The sequence below is a fragment of the Babylonia areolata genome, chromosome 13 (assembly GCF_041734735.1).
Source record: "Babylonia areolata isolate BAREFJ2019XMU chromosome 13, ASM4173473v1, whole genome shotgun sequence".
Taxonomy (NCBI): Eukaryota; Metazoa; Mollusca; class Gastropoda; order Neogastropoda; family Buccinidae; genus Babylonia; species Babylonia areolata.
This window is the reverse complement of record NC_134888.1, coordinates 12856232-12878147: the sequence shown is the minus strand read 5'-3', so window position 1 is coordinate 12878147 and position 21916 is coordinate 12856232. Positions and strand designations below refer to the sequence as shown.

The following is a 21916-nucleotide window of genomic DNA, read 5'->3' as shown; positions in this document are numbered from 1 at the left end:
TCTTGATGCAGGCCCAGCTGCGCTGGGCAGGCCATGTAGTTCGCATGCCAGACCACCGGCTCCCCAAGAAACTGCTGTACGGCGAACTCCAACATGGCAAGCGCTCCCATGGAGGCCAAAAGAAGCGCTTCAAAGACACTCTGAAAGCTTCTCTGAAGGCCTTCAGCATCAGCCACGACACATGGGAGCTGAATGCAATGGACAGAACAAAGTGGCGTTCAGCTGTCCACAAAGGCGCCAAATCCTGTGAGGCCAACAGAATCGCTGCAGCACAGCAACGCAGACAGGCCAGGAAAAGCAGTGCCAGCAAGTCCCCGACAGCCGCCACCATCCCCTGTCCACATGCGTCAGAACCTTCCGGGCGCGGATTGGCCTGACCAGTCATCTGCGCACCCACAGATCCCAACCCACCCACCTCCAGGATGACTAGATGGTCCTCGTCGATCCCGACGGACGAACCACACGTACTGACATGTTGAAGGATATTTCCATTGATTAAGTCTGTTTTTTCCTTCATTGAATTTTACTTATCACATATTTGCCCAATCGACGATTTTCTCCAAATCGGAATTTCTGCTCTCATATCAGGATTTGAAAGTGCTGAATATGAACTAGTGTCATCAGTAAAACGTTTCATGACGGATTCAATATCTGCAATGATATCATTCACGCATAGCAGGAAAATAGAGGGCTAAGTAGAGGAACTAATTGCTAACCTGCTTTTTCACCCTTTAATATTACAGACTGGAATCGACTTGTAGTCTTTAAAGAATCAAGTAATTTGCCATATATACCAGTAACATTTAACTGCTTGCCACACACCATCACATGGCTTTAAAATATCAAAATATACAACCTGGGCTGAGATACCTCGGTCGTGTGCACCTCATCAATCATCATGAATATTCATTGACTGATTTAACAATAGAATCTAGATTGTACATGTGTAATGATACTATTTATTGTTAGTGATATACATGTCTATGTATGCATTTCTCCAGTACTTTACCATCACAACTTGATAATGAGATGGGACAGTAATTTGAGCACAGCTCCCTTTCACGTGTGCCATTTTCCACAGCAAAGGAAACACGCCTTGATCCAAATGATCCAAACACTCATCAAATATTGTAAATTATGTGTCATGGATGAGATATGTTCCAGTTGCTTTGTTTTTATCTAAGTTTTGTAATTTCTCAGTCACTTCTGGGATTGTTAAAATTATTTCAGTTATTTCAGTTTCTAACAGAGGGATGACTGGAAGTGTGTACTACTACTGGATTATGTCGTAGACTGTTTAACAAAGTAAGCATATGTTAGCTTTCTCTTTATTTGTGTGGTACAAAATTAATATGAAAAGTTAGGGGCAGTATTTCATCTGAATCAACACCCTTCTTACTTGAAAACGATTTGATTAGTTGCGCCACGTTTTGTTACCCAGTTGCGAAGGATCAGTTCATTTAGATATTCAAGTTTCCTATCTCTTACTCTCGATACCACAACATTTCTAAACTGACCGACATTTTGTCAGTCTTCTTGTAAATTGCTTCTTTTTTGCTTTCTTGTGTGTCTGTGATAACAGACCAGGTCCATTTTATGAGAGCGAATATTTAGGTCCATTCATCGACAAAAATTAATGTGTTTTTTTGTTTGTTTTTTTGTTTTGTTTTGTTTTTGTTTTTGTTGTTGTTGTTTTTTTTGTGTTTTTTTTTTAGTACAAATGGATTATTCAGAACATTAACTGATTAGTCATGATTAATGTAATGGTATATCCATATCCATTTATTGCTGGCTTAGTTTCACAACAGTGAATTATCCTGTCCAATGACTGAAGAATTTGGTTACATGCATACTAACAGCGAGTACCGGGGCGTGTTAATAGGGGTGATAGTAGTCGTGTGCTGGTCTTTGTGATGATATTGATGCCCATGGTGAGTTCACAGGTCATGAATGTAACGTGTAAATGGTTGTGAGAGCCAATTTTGAAACAGTCAAGTATGTTATTTGATTAATACACGTTGGTTTGCTGGTGAATACGTTCTAAAGTAACGGTGGATTTACATATTCGTATTATGACAACATGATATTCACAATGTCTTTTCAAATCTATGAGCAATAGCCGAGTGGTTAAAGCGTTGGACTTTTAATCTGAGCGTCCGGGGTTCGAATCACGGTAACGGCGCCTGGTCGGTAAAGGGTGGAGATTTTTCCGATCTCCAAGGTCAACATATGTGCAGACCTGCTAGTGCCTGAACCCCTTTGTGTGTATACGCAAGCAGAAGATCAAATACGCACGTTAAAGATCCTGTAATCCATGTCAGTGTTCGGTGGGTTATGGAGACACGAAAATACTCAGCATACATGAACCACGACAGCGTCATCGGCAAGTCGATGTTGGTCGTGTAACGGAAAGAAGAAGAAGAAGTTTTACAGTGATGGTGGATTTTCAGGTCAACAGTCTGATGAGAACAAGCCAGAGGACTCTGAAAACCCCGACAACAATGGCTTACTGCTCTTGATTCTCGCCGCTTTCCTCATCTTTATCAAGATCATCTACCTGAACATCGTCGTGGCCGAACTGAAGTAGGATACCCATACACCACCCACCACATGCACTTCCTCACTCGTTTGCTGTTTTTTTTTCAGTGCGCTTCCCTGTCAGTCCGTGTCTTTATTTTTCAGTGTGCTTCACTATCAGTCCGTGTCTTTATTTTTCAGTGTGCTTCACTATCAGTCCGTGTCTTTATTTTTCAGTGTGCTTCACTATCAGTCCGTGTCTTTATTTTTCAGTGGGCTTCCCTGTCAGTCCGTGTCTTTATTTTTCAGTGTGCTTCCCTGTCAGTCCGTGTCTTTATTTTTCAGTGTGCTTCACTATCAGTCCGTGTCTTTATTTTTCAGTGTGCTTCACTATCAGTCCGTGTCTTTATTTTTCAGTGTGCTTCCCTGTCAGTCCGTGTCTTTATTTTTCAGTGTGCTTCACTATCAGTCCGTGTCTTTATTTTTCAGTGTGCTTCCCTGTCAGTCCGTGTCTTTATTTTTCAGTGTGCTTCCCTGTCAGTCCGTGTCTTTCTAGTTCGCTGGCTGCCCGTCCCTTTTACTAGTTTCGCCTCTTGCTCTGTTGTAGTCCGTTTTTTTTTTTACCGTGAAGTCATTAGGACGGGTGCTGTAGGCCAATGTCATTAGCATATCTTGTTCTTGTTCCTGTTCTGTTCAAGTTTTTTGTTTTTTGTTGTTGTTGTTTTTTTAAAATTCAGGTAGGTTTTGTATCCGTCTGACGTCTAGTGAGTGGACATGTCAGTGTTTTTAACTGACCTATTGTATTTGTGAAAATGATTATAGTAATGTCATCTACATAGATGCATTTACAAACAACATGAATTGAAGTCAAAGAGCGTAATGTTAATATTCAAATGGACATGATAGTCTGTTTAGGTTGTTCTCTTCTTTCCTCAAACACACACATCAACATCACTCGATAATGTACAAAAAATACAATGTCACTCGATAATGTACAAATACACACACCAACATCACTCGATGATGGTATTAAAAAAAAAGGGTTTGACTGCCTGGTTTCTTTCAAAACAGGATACAAAAAACAAGAGGAAAAAATTATGAACCCACTTGGGAGAGGAGAAGTTGAGTACTTCGACTCGTAGAGTCTTCAAAGCAACTGAAGATAGCAGCATGGCGTGGCCATGGCCTTAACATCAAGGACAAAACCAAATCACAGCTTCCCTCATCCCCACCCTGCCCATTTCCTCCTTCACTCCCCTCCCCCTCTTTTTCCTCTTCCCCCGCCCCCTTTCCTCGCACTGTCTAGACTCTCTCTCACTTCCTTCACCCATCCACCTTTTCCAACCAGCAGTGAACTGTTCTCAAGACAAGTGAATTTTATTCAACAACCTGAAAACTGCACTTGTGACTGCTGCTATCTTCAGTTGCTTTGAAGACTCTACGAGTCGATGTACATAACTTCTCATGTACCGAGTGGGGTCATAGTTTTTTCCTCTTGTTTTTTGTATCACTCGATAATGTACAAAACAATACACACACCAACATCACTCTAATGTACAAATACAACATCACTCAATAATGTACAAACAAATACACACATCAACATCACTTGATGATGTACAAACAAATACAAACCGCCCTTCATGGCTGCTTTCATGCAAAACAGGAAAGTTACTTCTGACCCATCATCTTCACATGCTTCCCAAATGTATAATTTTGTAATAGATTTTTCGGACAACATGAAAAAGAAAGAAAAAAACACACACAAAAACAAAAGATCCAGTTCTGTTCTGTTCCGTTCTGTAACTAGACACAGCGTATTCCTGTTGTGTTCTGTAACTAGACACAGCGTATTCCTGTTCTGTTCTGTAACTAGACACAGCGTGTTCCTGTTCTGTTCTGTTCTGTAACTAGACACAGCGTGTTCCTGTTCTGTTCTGTTCTGTAACTAGACACAGCGTGTTCCTGTTCTGTTGTGTTCTGTCACAAGATACAGCGTGTTCCTGTTCTGTTGTGTTCTGTAACTAGACACAGCGTGTTCCTGTTCTGTTCCGTTCTGTAACTAGACACAGCGTGTTCCTGTTCTGTTCTGTTCTGTAACTAGACACAGCGTGTTCCTGTTCTGTTGTGTTCTGTCACAAGATACAGCGTGTTCCTGTTCGGTTCTGACGCTGGACACAGCTTGTTCCTGTTCTGTTCTGCTCTGTTCTGACGCTGGACACAGCTTGTTCCTGTTCTGTTCTGTTCTGTTCTGACGCTGGACACAGCTTGTTCCTGTTCTGTTCTGACGCTGGACACAGCGTGTTCCTGTTCTGTTGTGTTCTGATGCTGGACACAGCTTGTTCCTGTTCTGTTCTGTTCTGTCGCTGGACACAGCGTGTTCCTGTTCTGTTCTGTTGCTGGACACAGCGTGTTCCTGTTCTGTTCTGTTCTGACGCTGGACACAGCTTGTTCCTGTTCTGTTCTGTTCTGTCGCTGGACACAGCGTGTTCCTGTTCTGTTCTGACGCTGGACACAGCTTGTTCCTGTTCTGTTCTGTTGCTGGACACAGCGTGTTCCTGTTCTGTTCTGTTCTGTTGCTGGACACAGCGTGTTCCTGTTCTGTTCTGTTCTGTTGCTGGACACAGCGTGTTCCTGTTCTGTTCTGTTCTGACGCTGGACACAGCTTGTTCCTGTTCTGTTCTGTTCTGACGCTGGACACAGCTTGTTCCTGTTCTGTTCTGTTCTGACGCTGGACACAGCGTGTTCCTGTTCTGTTCTGACACTGGACACAGCTTGTTCCTGTTCAGTTGTGTTCTGACGCTGGACACAGCTTGTTCCTGTTCTGTTCTGTTCTGTTGCTGGACACAGCTTGTTCCTGTTCTGTTCTGTTCTGACGCTGGACACCGCTTGTTCCTGTTCTGTTCTGTTCTGACGCTGGACACAGCATGTTCCTGTTCGGTTCTGACGCTGGACACAGCTTGTTCCTGTTCTGTTCGGTTCTGACGCTGGACACAGCTTGTTCCTGTTCTGTTCTGTTCTGTTCTGACGCTGGACACAGCGTGTTCCTGTTCTGTTCTGACGCTGGAAACAGCTTGTTCCTGTTCTGTTCTGTTCTGACGCTGGACACAGCTTGTTCCTGTTCTGTTCTGTTGCTGGACACAGCGTGTTCCTGTTCTGTTCTGTTCTGACGCTGGACACAGCTTGTTCCTGTTCTGTTCTGTTCTGACGCTGGACACAGCGTGTTCCTGTTCTGTTCTGTTCTGAAGCTTGACACAGCTTGTTCCTGTTCTGTTCTGTTCTGTTCTGAGGCTGGACACAGCTTGTTCCTGTTCTGTTCTGTTCTGACGCTGGACACAGCGTGTTCCTGTTCTGTTCTGTTCTGACGCTGGACACAGCTTGTTCCTGTTCTGTTCTGTTCTGTTGCTGGACACAGCTTGTTCCTGTTCTGTTCTGTTCTGTCGCTGGACACAGCGTGTTCCTGTTGTGTTCTGACGCTGGACACAGCTTGTTCCTGTTCTGTTCTGTTCTGTTCTGTCGCTGGACACAGCTTGTTCCTGTTCTGTTCTGTTCTGACGCTGGACACAGCTTGTTCATGTTCTGTTCTGTTCTGTTCTGTTGCTGGAAGCAGCTTGTTCCTGTTCTGTTCTGTTCTGTTGCTGGACACAGCTTGTTCCTGTTCTGTTCTGTTCTGTTGCTGGAAGCCGCTTGTTCCTGTTCTGTTCTGTTCTGTTCTGACGCTGGACACAGCGTGTTCCTGTTCTGTTCTGTTGCTGGACACAGCTTGTTCCTGTTGTGTTCTGACGCTGGACACAGCGTGTTCCTGTTCTGTTCTGTTCTGTTCTGACGCTGGACACAGCGTGTTCCTGTTCTGTTCTGTTGCTGGACACAGCTTGTTCCTGTTGTGTTCTGACGCTGGACACAGCGTGTTCCTGTTCTATTGTGTTCTGACGCTGGACACAGCGTGTTCCTGTTCTGTTGTGTTCTGACGCTGGACACAGCGTGTTCCTGTTCTGTTGTGTTCTGTCGCTGGACACAGCGTGTTCCTGTTCTGTTGTGTTCTGTCGCTGGACACAGCGTGTTCCTGTTCTGTTCTGTTCTGTTGCTGGACACAGCTTGTTTTTGTTCTGTTCTGTTGCTGGACACAGCTTGTTCCTTTTCTGTTGTGTTCTGTTGCTGGACACAGCTTGTTTCTGTTCTGTTGTGTTCTGTTGCTGGACACAGCTTGTTTCTGTTCTGTTGTGTTCTGTTGCTGGACACAGCTTGTTCCTGTTCTGTTGTGTTCTGTTGCTGGACACAGCTTGTTTCTGTTCTGTTGTGTTCTGTTGCTGGACACAGCTTGTTTTTGTTCTGTTCTGTTGCTGGACACAGCTTGTTTTTGTTCTGTTCTGTTGCTGGACACAGCTTGTTTCTGTTGTGTTCTGTTGCTGGACACAGCTTGTTTCTGTTCTGTTCTGTTGCTGGACACAGCTTGTTTTTGTTCTGTTCTGTTGCTGGACACAGCTTGTTTTTGTTCTGTTCTGTTGGTGGACACAGCTTGTTTTTGTTCTGTTCTGTTGCTGGACACAGCTTGTTCCTGTTCTGTTCTGTTGCTGGACACAGCTTGTTCCTGTTCTGTTCTGTTGCTGGACACAGCTTGTTTTTGTTCTGTTCTGTTGCTGGACACAGCTTGTTTTTGTTCTGTTCTGTTGCTGGACACAGCTTGTTTTTGTTCTGTTGCTGGACACAGCTTGTTTTTGTTCTGTTCTGTTGCTGGACACAGCTTGTTTTTGTTCTGTTCTGTTGCTGGACACAGCTTGTTTTTGTTCTGTTCTGTTGCTGGACACAGCTTGTTCCTGTTGTGTTGTGTTGCTGGACACAGCTTGTTTCTGTTCTGTTGTGTTCTGTTGCTGGACACAGCTTGTTCCTGTTGTGTTGTGTTGCTGGACACAGCTTGTTTCTGTTCTGTTGTGTTCTGTTGCTGGACACAGCTTGTTCCTGTTCTGTTCTGTTGCTGGACACAGCTTGTTCCTGTTCTCGTTCTTTTCTCTCTTGTTGTCCCTCTGTACTCACCCCCCCCCCTTTCTTCCTTCCCCATCCCTCTCTATCTATCCCCCCTCTACCCACCCCCCTCCCTTCCATACCCCCACTTTCCCTATCTCTGTCCCTCTCTTTCATCGAGTGATTTTTCTGTGACCAGTTGCAGTTTCCAGAAAGTGGAGCAGAACTCACGAGTAATCGCTCTGTACGAGCTGATGCGCATGGTGACGAATAGATTCTCCTACTTCAACTTCACCGTCAGATACAACATGAGGAAAACGAAATGCATTCCTTTCAAAGGTAGTAGTAGTAGTAGTAGTAGTAGTAGTAGCAGCAGTAATAGCTGTTGTTGTAGTGGCAGCAGCAGCAGCAGTCTGGTACTGAGTTTCACCATTAGTTTTACCGTGAAATTCTGCTCGAAACAGCACTGAACACTTTGATATCTTTATTTTCCAGTGGCATAGATCCCCGTCTTACAGATCTGACAGGAAGCAATCTGGTGAGGCTGGGGGAAAAACCCAAGCGCTGTCAAGGCGTTTGGGCAAAACGGAAAGAATGGCAATGGTTCCTTGGTTATGAAAGTCAAAGGGAGAACAACATTTAATAATAATACTAATCATGATAATAATACTAATGATAATAATAATGATTATAATAAAATAATAATAATAATAATAATAACAATAATAATAATAATAATGTACATTCATATATTGCCCTTCCTCTCTAAGAGCTCAGGGCGTTTTACATGAAAGAAAAGTATTACAAGTTACATAAAACATTCATGACCACTCTTACTCAAAACCCCTAACCCTCACCCTCACCCTCACACACACACACACACACACTCCCTTCCCCACTCTACATACATCCAAAGTGAGCTGAATTGATGATGTTGGAGAACAAGGAAGCTGAGAGTGCTTATAGATAGGTTTCGAAATGATGAGCGAAAAGCAGAAATAGAACCAGATGCACGGATATGATGAGGAAGGTTGTTCCAGATGTGAGGAGCAGCAAAGAAGAAAAAACGTTCACCATAGGTTCTTGTATTGACACGAGGAAGTTTCAAAAGGTAACAGTCAGAGGAAGAGCGGAGATTTTATTGTATTTGTTGTATATTTTCATTTATCAAAGTTTGCTGTCCCCCTCAGTATACATTTCACCCTTCGTTATTGTTTGCAATAGTTTTCAAATAACTTTCCCTTACTTTACTATAATCGTAACAGTACATGCTCTGTTACACTTGTGCCCAAGTTGTTGCATGAACAGAAGTCCGTATGGAAAAAAGAAAGAAAGATTATTGTGAGAATAATACCCATGATGTGTTGTTGGGTGATGGCTGAAGAATGTTTCCAAACATGCTTGGCCAAATATCAGCAAGCAACGATATTACTTGCCTTGCGTGGAATATTGTCGATTTTACTTAGCACGCAATGCGTATGGCCATGATGTTATGCGGAAATGTTATTCTTTTAGACTTGTTTTTGGCGACACAGAAATAAACGATTCTCCCCTCTGGATCGATTTTCTATTTGTAAAATATTTATTTATGTATTCTTTTTTTTTTAACTTATTTAGTATTTATTCGTTTATCTATTTATCTGTCTGCTTATTTATTTATTTATTTATATATTTATTAACTTCTCCTTTTTATTTGTAAGAACAAAAATGACGTCAGTCTGAGCTAAGAAGTCCAAGCCTTGATGGGTCACGTTTGATTCCTGCTGAACAACAAATCAGGTCATGCCGGGGGTGGGGGAGAAGGGAGTGGAGGTGGGGTCACCAGTACTCACATTTAACGATCCAAATCATATTTTTGCTCATCACAGAAACGATTGTTTGTTGAACCATAAGTTGTGGGCTGGAAACGGAAAATTCTGTCATCAGCAACCCTCATCGATCGGCATTTCATTGTTTTGATAATCATATATAGATCTGTCAAAGTTTCGAAATTTCCCTCTTGATTAGCGCTTTTGGATTTTCATAAATCACAACCAATTCGCCATACCCATTTTGGGCGCACTGTACACGATAATCATTTCCGGACAAGTCCAAATCAAGTACGGATCGTACGTGTTCGAGTGTATCGTCGTCTTCGCCTTGACTCAAGCCAGTCTGATGTCACTGACTGTTATGTCCAAGCCTGTTCAGACCTCTCTGAGCACAGTATCATCGGCAGGACCGTCAAAAAAACTTACCTTCAGTTACTTGTTGACGGCATTCTATTTTTATGTCATCGATACGTATGATTATGACTTCAAATTTATAATTTACAGAAAGCTTCAAAGGCAGTCGATTCAACAGCAAATATCGACAAAACTGAAGTGATTTTTCAGAAAAGGAAGAGGGAGAGAAATTGTATTATGACAACACAGAAATAGAAGTCGTAAATAAATTCATATTCTTTCCATAGACATGTATGGGGTGAATCATCTTCAAAGTTATAGACTTAATGAAGATAATATGGGCACATGAAAGTTTTGACACAACTCCTGGTTGTTGTTTTTATAATCTTTTGATTCTCAGATCAAACCCATGCTTCTGTATGCCTCAGAAATATAGGTTACCACTAATATTTCGGCACTCCATACAACACATCGTTTTCTGAATATATTTCTAAATATTAGTGATAAAACTACGAATCACATGCTTTACGGAGAAACAGGGGGGTATCCCCATGTCATTGACAGCATCCTAAGTTCTCTTCGCTGCTGGTTTAGGTTTTGTAAAATGCCAATAGCAAGATTTCCAAAACAAGCTCTTGTTGTGCTACAAGCTCTTATTATAACTCAACCTCCAGGGTTTCAGATAACTGGACAAAGGCATTAAAGACTGCCTTGAATCTCTTGGATCTCAAGACAACTTGAAGCAGTCATGAAAACAATTACAAAGCAGTGAATGTTTTCATGTTTATCATCTTTTCAAGAAAGTCAAAGTAGCAGAACACTACATGAATGATTTTCCAGTCCAAAGGTACAGAGATGCACAAATCAGACTAGGACTGGGCAGAAACGAACCGGGTCTTAAAAGTTTTGTTCGGTTAATTGATAGTAGGTATACATCAGCCAATAGTAATTCTTTTGTGTCCAAACAAGCTTGAAAATGAACTGCACTTTCTCCAAGATTCCCCTCAGCCCCCAGTATTCGACCTCAGCCACATGTGATTTGATATACAACAGAAATTCAATGGATGGCTATGTGCGAAAAGCTGGTAGAAGACTGGTGTCCATATGCATTGACAATAATTTGTGTATCCTCAATGGAAGAACACTGGGTGATTTAGATGGACACTTTACATGCTATAGTCCAAATGGCTGTAGTGTTCTTGACTATTTTATTTGTTCTACCACTATGAAAAAAGACATCTTACATATGAAAGTTCATCCCCTTAAATCTTTTTCAGATCACTGTCCGATGGAAGTAAGTTTTTTTCGTAACTGGATTTTCGACAAAATCAGAAAGGAATTCGGTATCAGTTAAAACGTCACGAAAAGAAACATTTAAAGCTGAAGACGTCACACACCGATACTTATGGGATGCCTTCTCAGACGAGAAATATTTAAGAGCTTTCAAAATGCCATGGATAAAAACCCAACTTGTTCAAATAGAACAAAGATTAGATACATATATTGAACATGATACCGGTATTTCTAAACTAGCACTAAACAATACTATTAATGATTTTACACAAATGATGAAATATGCGGCTAATGTAAGTCTTAGGAAGAAAACAAACGTTCGTAAGCGCAAAAGAAAAAAGCATTTAAAAAAATGGTTTGATTGTGAATGTTATGAACACAGGAAAGATCTTAGATCAATACTGAATGCCATAAATAGGCATCCATATAATAAATCCCTATGCAAAAAATATTTTTTCCAAACGTAAGATCTATAATAGACTGTTAAGACGAAAGAAAAGAATGTACACAAATGATCTTGCCAATAAAATCAGCGACGTCCTTTATAAAGATCCAAACACCGCCTGGAAAACATTATAAAGTTTACAAACTGCAGGCGAGAATGCCACACGCAAATATCAGTTGAATACATCCATATGGATGTCACATCTGGAAAAGCTCATTGGCAAAGCGGTGAATGTAGAAGAAAAACAAAGGCAAAAAATCAGAAACGAACTTAAAAAGAGTCAAACAGATGAGAGTCTGCTTTCAAATATCAACTTAACAATATCAAACAAAGAAATCAAGAAAGCGTGCAAGCATCAAACAAATAATAAATCACCAGGATTGGACGGCATTACAATCGAAATGGTCAAAACAAGTCTTCCAATAACTATCCATGTCATTCAAAAAATGTTTAACATTATTTTCACTCAAGGTATATATCCAGAATGTTGGAAAAATGGTTTAAACATTCCATTGTATAAAAATGGGAACCCGGGAGATCCAAATAATTATCGGGGAATAACCTTAACCAATACCTTGGGAAAATATTCTGCACAATATTAAATAATCGAATAACTGAGTACCTAGAACAAGGTGAACGCCTAACAAAGGAACAAATTGGATTTCGGAAACACTACAGAACAACTGATCAAATCTTCATTCTAAAACAGATCATTAATGAAGTAATAAAAATAAAAAAAATGGTAGATTATACGGTTGTTTTGTAGATTTTGAAAAAGCCTTTGATAATGTTTGGCACGATGCCCTGTTCCTAAAGTTGAAAAGAATGGGCATAACTGGAAAAAGCTTTGATATAATTAAAGACATGTATGATAATTCCAAAATTCAAATAAATTCATACGAAGGTCTCAGCACAGAAATAACTGTACAGAAGGGTGTACAACAGGGCAATACACTAAGCCCAACTTTATTTAATATTTTCATAGATGATATTGTAAAATCTATGGAAAGTAACGATTCTCCAAAATTCAATGCTGTTTCACCCAGCAATGTACCATGTTTACTTTATGCTGATGATCTGGTTATTCTGTCTTTAACAAGAAAAGGATTGCAACAAAAATTACATAATTTGAACACATATTGGCATAGTTCGCGATTAAAAATTAATAGAGAAAAAACGAAAGTGGTAATCTTTACAAGATCTGACCCAAAAGTACCAATATATTTCTACTGTGGGGAAGATATAATACAAACAGCAGAAGAATATAAATATTTAGGAGTTATATTCCACAAAAGTGGAAGTCTGATAAGAGCACAGGAACACCTAACTAAACAAGCAAACAAAGCATTGCATACTTTACGAAGAACATTCAAAACTATCAACATCAATCCAGGTACCATATCTAAACTATATGATACTTTGATAACGCCAATATCGGTTTATGGGGCGGAGGTATGGTTACCTTACCAAGTCAAACCGGATGATTCTTTCGATTTAGCACATCTTTTTGACGACTGCTTATCGAATAAGTTTCCACATGAAAAATTACACATTAAATTCTGTAAGCAAATACTTGGAGTACACAAAAAAGCATGGTGCTTCCTGTGTTAGGTGAACTGGGCAGATTCCCAATAAGTTTAAAGATAATGTGCCAAATTATTACATACTGGATTCACATTATTCAATTACCAGAAACTTCCCTCATCAACAAAATCTATAAGTCCATGTACCAACAAGAAAATACAACTTCCCCATGGTTGATATTTGTTAAAAAAAGATACTCGAAATTATAGGCCTTAACTCACTCAGTACGGCCAGTCCTCTCTTCTCGTCTACACAGACCCCTCGTATGTCCAGTGGGTGTCTGAATGACCCAACCTTTAGCTTCCGTCGTCAGAATCGTGGTATTCTTTGTCAACATTTACTTCTTCAGTACAAGAGCCTTCCGCTTGCAATATTTTGATGATGGTAATTGGGGTGAAACGCTGTTAACGTCGTCTCTTTCGCCGTTCGTATGGAGAGAGTTAATCACATTTGGAAAAATCAATTCACATTCAGCGTACATAGACTGAAATACGTAGTGTATAAAAAATTAGAAAATGAATATATCAAATACTGGAAAGAGAAAAAACATTAAAGCTAAAATTTTACAATACGATTGTAGCAGAGTACAAAACTGAAACCTATCTTTTAAATATATCAGATACAAAACACAGACAAGCTTTAACGAAACTCAGAATAAGCGCGCCTGACCTAAAGATTGAGAAAGGTAGATATTTAAATATTCCACAAGAAGACAGATTGTGCAATAAGTGTAACATCCTAGAAGACGAAATCCATCTTCTTGATCATTGCATTAAATATAAAACCTTAAGGCAACAATTTTTAAAGGATATTCAAAATTCGAATAACACAGGACATATTCCCAGTCAGGTGATGCTAACAGATGATGAATATATACAAACAAGATTGGGAAAATTTGTTTATGAATGCTGCTGCAATTTACTGCATTAACTGATTGATTAATTGTATGTTTTTTTCCTTCGTTCATTCATTTACCATTGCACTTGTGTCTTATAAACCTTACGGTTTCATGACAATAAAATCTATTCTATTCTATTCTATTTGTACCTGAGAGAAGTTCAAAATGACAACAATGAGAATAATTTGTACAGTGAACAAGGAAACTTAGAACTGAAACCCGACATGGGTGAAGTGCAGGTAATTTGAGCGTGTTGAAAACATGAGCACCCCGTTGTTCCAGCCACCCAACAGCATGAGTCGACTTCGATGCTGAGAGCAGGAATGCACTTCATGTGTTTATCCCACGTCAGAAATTTCCAGTCGATACTTTGGCGGGAAGAAATTTAAAGACATTTTCACGAATTTCATCTTCTCTTATGTAAAATCCGGTCTTCAGAATAGTTTAAGCCTTCGCTGCATTACTGAAATTTAAGAACAATTGTAACCCACTAGGCCTAACATAGCAACATTTTATCAGTCTAAGAAGTCAGTTTTTAACGTCAAACGCGCATGTCGTTTTCGTAGTGTGACAAAACGCATAATAAGAACACTGATGCTAACTTGGGAACATCGGTTGTTGATAAATTGGGCAGGGTGTTCACGTTTGCATGTAAGCGTGTTTGTGCGTCTATAGCGAGAGTGTGCAGACCCACTTTCGTCTGGTTTTCGCGGAGGTTCCCCGGTTATTTTTTAGCGAGAAACGCATGCGCATGCGCGTCTCCATTCCCCCCCGTCACCGTAAGGCTCTAATTTCGTCGTGGAAATCGCTGTTCTGACGAAAGGATTTTGAACATTTTCGGTGACTATTTTTGCACATTTACAAGATATATTTGGTTTTATAATTACACACATTATTTGTTTTAGTCTGTCATGTTTAATTTGAGCGTGTTTCTTGTCACATCTCTGCCATTACGTATTCGAACTGATCCATTTATAAACTCTGCCGAAAAGTTGTCCGAACAAAGGCAGTGCAAACTCAGAGAAGCCAGTTATGGTGGTGGGGTGCGCATGACTGTGTATGACCTACTTCTCGCTCTGCAAGCGAAGAAAGGTCCATCACGAAAGCAGGCATGCATACCCTCCGTTTTGTCTGTGTGTACAAGGCATCACAATCAGAATATGTCTTCAATGGATTTGAATATGTATGTGTGTGTGTGTGTGTGTGTGTGTATAAAAAAAAAAAATATATATATATATATATATATACATACACACACACACATACACATACACACACACATATAATATATATGTGTCAGGTCAGGTCATTAGATCTGCTACTGGTAACCTGTAATCCAGTACAACCTGTTCAGGGTCGGGTTGCCGGCGACTAAACCGGCACTCCCACCACTCCCTTCCGGGACTGGTGAGGCGAGTGGCTAGACACCCTTATGGAGTTGGCTCAGGAGAGCCACCGACGGCCATCTAGCTCCACCGTGCTGTGTGCATGCCACACGCAGTTGGCCCCCGGGGTGTGTCTACCCATGCATGCGAAGTCTGGATCCGGCAGAATCTGCGGAAGAAACCTATCAGTTCAACGGAGAGGAAGGTGGTTACAGCAACGCACTGTGGAGTGCAGAGAGCAAGATGAGACACCGAAAGGATATCTTGGTCATCCACTGCATCCGTGCTCATCCTCCAGTCGTCTCGACTTAGTCTTGCCACTGGAAATTGGTGGACCCGGACGAGAGAGTGAGGTCGACGTTGCGCAACTCCTCTTCACTTTAAACAAACTCATCGCGCAAGTCATCAGTCATCCAAAATGAAAGCTGAAAAACATCACCATCAAACAGTCCTTTGTGGAGCTGCTGGAAGATCGTCTGGAATCCGCCTCTCTGGACAACCAGAATGTGGAGTCTGACTGGAGGACCCTGCGTGAGCTGATCAGAGACCCTGGGACCCATGACCAGAAAGCACAAAGACTGGTTTGATGAAAACTGTGATGAAATCAAGCAGCTTCTGGATGAGAAACGCCGTCTGCATCAAGCCTACCTGAGCAACCCAAAGTCCACATCAAAAAAGGATGCATACGATGCCATCCGCAGGACTGTTCAGCAAAAGTTACGCCAGATGCAGGATAAGTGGCTGAGTGACAAAGCTGATGAGATCCAGGGATATGCTGACAGGCACGATATGAAGAGGTTCTATGATGGCTTAAAAGAAGTCTACGGCCCCACATCCTCAGGATCATCCCCCCTCCTCAGTGCAGATGGGAATACCTTGATCACAGAGAAGGAGAAAATTCTCGAACGCTGGGCTGAGCACTTCAACAGTGTCTTAAATCGCCCTTCCTCCATAAATGATGAAGCCATAGACCGTCTCCCACAAGTCCCCATCAACGAAGCTCTGGACGATCCGCCAACACCTCTTGAGACCCAGAAAGCAATCTGTCTGCTATCCAGTGGCAAAGCACCTGGCTCAGACTCCATACCAGCAGAGGTCTACAAAGATGGAGGCACTGTGCTGACTGAGAAGCTCCATCAGCTGTACTCACTCATGTGGAAAGAAGAGACGATCCCCCAGGATTTCAAAGATGCATCTATCATTCACTTGTACAAGCGAAAGGGGAACCGGCAAGCCTGTGATAACCATCGGGGCATTTCCTTGCTCTCCATCGCAGGCAAGGTACTTGCCAGGATCCTACTAAACCGCCTCACAGCACACCTTGACCAAGGTCATTTGCCTGAGAGCCAATGTGGATTCCGGAAAGAGCGCGGAACTACCGACATGGTGTTTGCTGCAAGGCAGCTGCAAGAGAAATGTCAGGAGCAAAATGCTGATCTGTTCTCCACCTATGTCGACCTCACTAAGGCCTTCGACACCGTGAGTAGAGAGGGACTGTGGAAGATCATGGCCAAGTACGGATGCCCTCGGAAATTTATTTCCTTGGTCAGCCAATTCCGTGAAGGCATGCAGGCTCGAGTCCAGGACAAAGGCGAAATATCTGCTCCTTTTGCTGTCACAAATGGTGTCAAGCAAGGCTGCGTCCTGGCTCCAACGCTGTTCAGCCTCATGTTCTCTGCAATGCTTACTGATGCCTTCAGAGATGGCGATGCTGGAATCGGCCTAAAGTACCGAACAGATGGCAAGTTGTTTAACCTCAGAAGGCTTCAAGCAAAAACGAAGGTCATGACAGACATCATCAGAGACTTTTTGTTTGCTGATGATTGTGCCCTCAACGCTGGATCTGAAGCTGACATGCAACTCAGCGTCGACAAGTTTGCCACTGCCAGCAGGAACTTCGGCCTTACCATCAGCACGAGGAAAACTGAAGTTCTCCATCAGCCAGCCCCAGGGAAACCCTACGTTGAGCCCAACATCACAGTCAACGGTCAGAGACTCAGTGCGGTGGAGCGGTTCACATACCTTGGCAGCACACTGTCACGAAATGCGACCATCGACGATGAAGTGAACGTCAGGATTGCAAGAGCAAGCGCAACTTTTGGTAGACTCAATGCAAATGTCTGGAACAGAAGAGGCATTAGTCTTGAGACCAAGCTAAAGGTCTACAGAGCAGTAGTTCTCCCCACACTACTGTACGCCTGCGAAACTTGGACAGTGTACCAACGACATGCCAAGAAGCTGAACCACTTCCACACAACATGCCTCAGGAAGCTACTGAACATCAAGTGGCAAGACAAGACCGCAGACACAGAGGTGCTTGCAAAAGCCACCCTTCCCAGCATCTTCACCATCCTGATGCAGTCCCAGCTTCGCTGGGCTGGACACGTGGCGCGCATGCCAGACCATCGGCTGCCCAAAAGGCTCTTCTATGGCGAACTGCAACAACGGAAGAGATCACACGGAGGTCAGAAGAAGCGCTTCAGAGATACTCTGAAAGTCTCTCTGAAAGCGTTTGATATCAACCCTGACTCCTGGGAGGAATCTGCAGTAGACCGTGACAAATGGCACGCTGCTGTGCACAAAGGCGCCAAGTTGTGCGAGGCCAACAGGACTGCTGCAGCTGTTCAGAAGAGGCAGGCCAGAAAGTCACGGGCAAACAAGCTCCCTGACAATGGTATGCCTGTCTTGGTCTGCCCCAACTGTCAGCGAACGTTTCGTGCGCAGATTGGACTATTCAGCCATCTGCGCATTCACAGATAGATTCATGAGCATCCTGCCCCCCACCCCACCACCACCCTCCCCCCATCCCCCAGCTGGATGACAACGATGGTCATCATCGATCTCGATGGACACACCACCACAAGGCATCACATGACTGATGATATTAACAAGTAGTAATTGCTTACGTTTTGGCGCTTTTATGTTTCGTGATGTTTTATTTTGACGTTGATTTGTTTATTTTGCTGTGTCAGTAAATTGGGTGCATGAGAGTCATGAAAGTATATTCAGCACCCCTGCTCATATTGCATGCACCGAGTGCTCAAATTAGCTGCACGTGATGGGAAATAGAGCTTGTTTGTAAAGTAAAAAAAAAAAAAAATTCCGTTTTATCTCTTGTTTTGCAAGATACAGAAAAAATAATATCTGATACTTGAAGTAGTTAGTATTTTTTACCAGCTGAAATCTTATTCATGTATTTATGTGTCGTAGTTTCTGATTTAATCAATTTCCAAGTTAAGGCGCGCAAATTTGCATCAGTTCATCTAGTTCTGCAGTGTGTACTGGGTGTGTAATTTCTACAACACACTGAGTATTTATTTATTAGTATGTGCATCACGTCCTCATCACACCCACCTGACTACGTCGTGGATCTGAGACGTTTTGGAAATGTCAGTTTCAGTTCAGAAATGTCAGTGTTCACGGACATGCTAAAAACGGAGCTTCTGCTGTATTGGTTGTCTCTTTCTTCCAGTTAGTTTCTGACAATTTTTTTAGGGAAAAAATCATTTCGCTCCAACCCCTTCTTCCAGTACCCAACCCCTGTCCCACAAATTGATTTGACATTTCTCATTTGTGTTTGGGTCCGTTGTCTTCGCAGTGTCATTGCCTGTCCTCTCGTCTAGTTTGTTGGGGGGGGGGGGGGGGGGGGGGGTAGGACGTTATGGGAAAAAAAAAAGAAAGTAAAAGTCCAGATCAAGACAGCATTAATTTTGTTTTTGAATGTGTTTGAATCATGATAATGTTCGCAAAAAAAAGTCTTAAACTATGACATTACAGTGGCTAGTTGACTGGTTTGTTGATGGGTTGTAGGATGATTTGAATATTACTTGCTGCCTGTTTTCCCAGATCTGTGCCGGTTCGAAAAAGAGATGATAAAGATGTATGTGCGCACCACACGGGAAAGCCGAAATGCAGACGGTAAGGTGACGTCGATGGTTATTGTCATCATTGATGTTGTTGTTGTTACTGTTGTTGTTTTTGTTCTTTCCTTCCTCTGTATCTCTGTTCTGGTTGTTGATCTTCTTCTTCGTGTTTAGTTTTATTTTACTTGCATTTAAGTAAAATCAAACACTAATACTTCCTATCATTTTGAAGGAATAGTTGTACTGTAGATAGGCAACCGCCATCGCAGTCGGACTAATACTGGGAGGAGCGTTTTGAACCTCGCATGTACTACTTTATACCGGGTAATTGCCTTTATACCATGTGAAGAGCTGAACTCCCTTTGGCACACAAAAAGACCAAACCAGTTTTGAGCAGTTTTTGTCGTGAAAATGTGCCGGTGTTTCTTTTTTTCTTTTCTTTTTTTCTTCTTTTTTTTAAATATTTATTTTATAGACATATCATATCCTCATAGAAATCTCACTCCTGCCGAAAGCACACGTTGAATAAATTGATATGAACATAGATAGATAGACAGACAGACAGATAGACAGATAGATAGATTCTTCATAAAAAGTGTTCAGTCTTGAGATTGAACACTTGACGCTGTAGGCTGCTCTCTGGATGACACAAGACATGCAATACCACCGGAGATTAGAAAAGAGAGATAAACCACTTGCAGAAATTGCTGAAGCCAGGCAGCCTGCGCCGCGACACGCATTCATTATTCATGAGCTGCCTTTGCCCCGCCCAAACGAAAGGAAAGCGTCAGTCGAACGCAGTCTCCTGAGTGATTTTATAATTTGGATTACACCTTTTTTCCCTTTTCTGTTTGCTTCATCCCACGCAGATGTCAAACTCAATTTTGTTGTGAATAACATTCCTAAATATTTATATGTATTGGTTACTTTTATTTCCCTATCACCACAGCACTATTTTTCACGAGTCGAAAGATGACCTCCATTGCGGAAAACTATAATATTGGTCTTATCGAGATTCACTGTTTGTTGTAGTCTGTCTGTTTCTTGCTTAAGGGCATTTAATTGATTTTGTAACCCTATGGGTGTGTCAGACAAGAGAACAACATCATCAGCAAATAGCATTAAGAGCAAATCTGTTGCGCCAGGTATCATTTGTATTCCATGTCTCCCCTTCTTTGATAACTCCACTGCCAATTCACTGATGAAAAGGGAAAACAGCTGTGTGCTTGGCATACAACCTTGTTTAACCCCTCTTGGACACTGAAAAAAGTCTGAATAAATACCTTTGTCACGAACACATACAAGTACAGAATCGTAGATGCTTTTAACAGCCATGTAAAACTCCCGAGAGAGAGAGAGACAGAGACTTAGAGAGAGAGATAGAGCACAATACAACGGTCTGCTCGGGCAACATGAAGCGTTCGTATATATATGAATTATATATATGATTATGTACATATAGATAGATTTAGATTTACATACTGATAGATCTATATGAAATTATGTATATATGTATTCATGTATGTATGTATAGACAGATGTTAGAAGAGAGACAGAGCTGAATATGTGTTTTATGTTTTGATATATATATATATTTTTGTTGTTGTTGTTGTTGAAGAAATGGTGATGTAAACCAGAAAGTGTGAAGAAAAAGTAGCGTTACGAAAAAGCAGTTCAGTTCTGTCTCTCTCATGTGCAACATTGCGCTGGGGGAGGGGGGGGGGGGGAGTTGGTGGTGGGGGGAGCTGCTCTATTTTCTTTTTATATTATCTATATTCAAGCAGATGCAAACGTGCTAAAAACCAAAGCAAAAATGAATCGGTTTTCATTGTATACAGCGAATCTTACTACACGTGGAAAATTCCAGGCGTAACTTAACTTTCGCTTTACTGCAGCTGAACCGTCAGAACCGACCAGTTTCCTTCAGGTGGGGAAGGAGAGGGTGATTTACCCCCACCCTTCCGCACTGCGTGTGTGCCCCAAAACGGCTTCAGCACTGTTATAGACAGTAAGAAGGGGCCTGCCGCGAGTGGTTTATCTCTCTTTTCTAATCTCCGATACCACCTATGAATACACACACACACACACACACACATGTATATACATAGATTGACAATATTTACACAAGTGAGTTCAACATCCTTTCACTTTTTCTCCTGGTCCATTCAGCTACTGTGACGATAATTAGCCTATGAAGGCCACTATGACATCATAATGACGATGACGTAATCTTTTTTTCTTTAAGAGACCGCTTTTCCGCTTTTCCCGTTGACCCGCTTTTCCCGTTGACCAGCTGAAATAATCAGTTCAATCTTTCCATCTGTATCCTGTCCAGATACTTATGCTCGGCTGCTGTGGGCCCCTATCTAGAATGCTGAAAATTCCTCGAAGAAAAAATCTCAAGGGCAGAGCTGTTTCTCCTATCTTGGCCCAGTTGTTGTATAGAACAAACTGCCCTTATAGTCCGTCATGTAGATTCCCCAGTTGTTGTATAGAACAAACTGCCCTTATAGTCCGTCATGTAGATTCCCCAGTTGTTGTGTAGAACAAACTGCCCTTATAGTCCGTCATGTAGATTCCCCAGTTGTGTAGAACAAACTGCCCTTATAGTCCGTCATGTAGATTCCCCAGTTGTTGTGTAGAACAAACTGCCCTTATAGTCCGTCATGTAGAACAAACTGCCCTTATAGTCCGTCATGTAGAACAAACTGCCCTTATAGTCCGTCATGTAGAACAAACTGCCCTTATAGTCCGTCATGTAGATTTCCCAGTTCTTGTGTAGAACAAACTGCCCTTATAGTCCGCCA

The 21916-nt window shown here is 41.8% G+C and overlaps 1 protein-coding gene across 1 annotated transcript in view; it reads left to right on the top strand.

The window, feature by feature from the left end:
* The window catches only part of LOC143289340 (transient receptor potential cation channel subfamily M member-like 2), a 90456-nt gene that overhangs the window by 67035 nt on the left and 1505 nt on the right, over window positions 1–21916 (top strand). The window contains exons 16-18 of the mRNA XM_076598341.1: window positions 2451–2583; window positions 7676–7815; window positions 19093–19164. Of these exons, the coding sequence (XP_076454456.1) occupies window positions 2451–2583; window positions 7676–7815; window positions 19093–19164 (345 nt within the window). The remainder of the gene's footprint in view (window positions 1–2450; window positions 2584–7675; window positions 7816–19092; window positions 19165–21916) is intronic.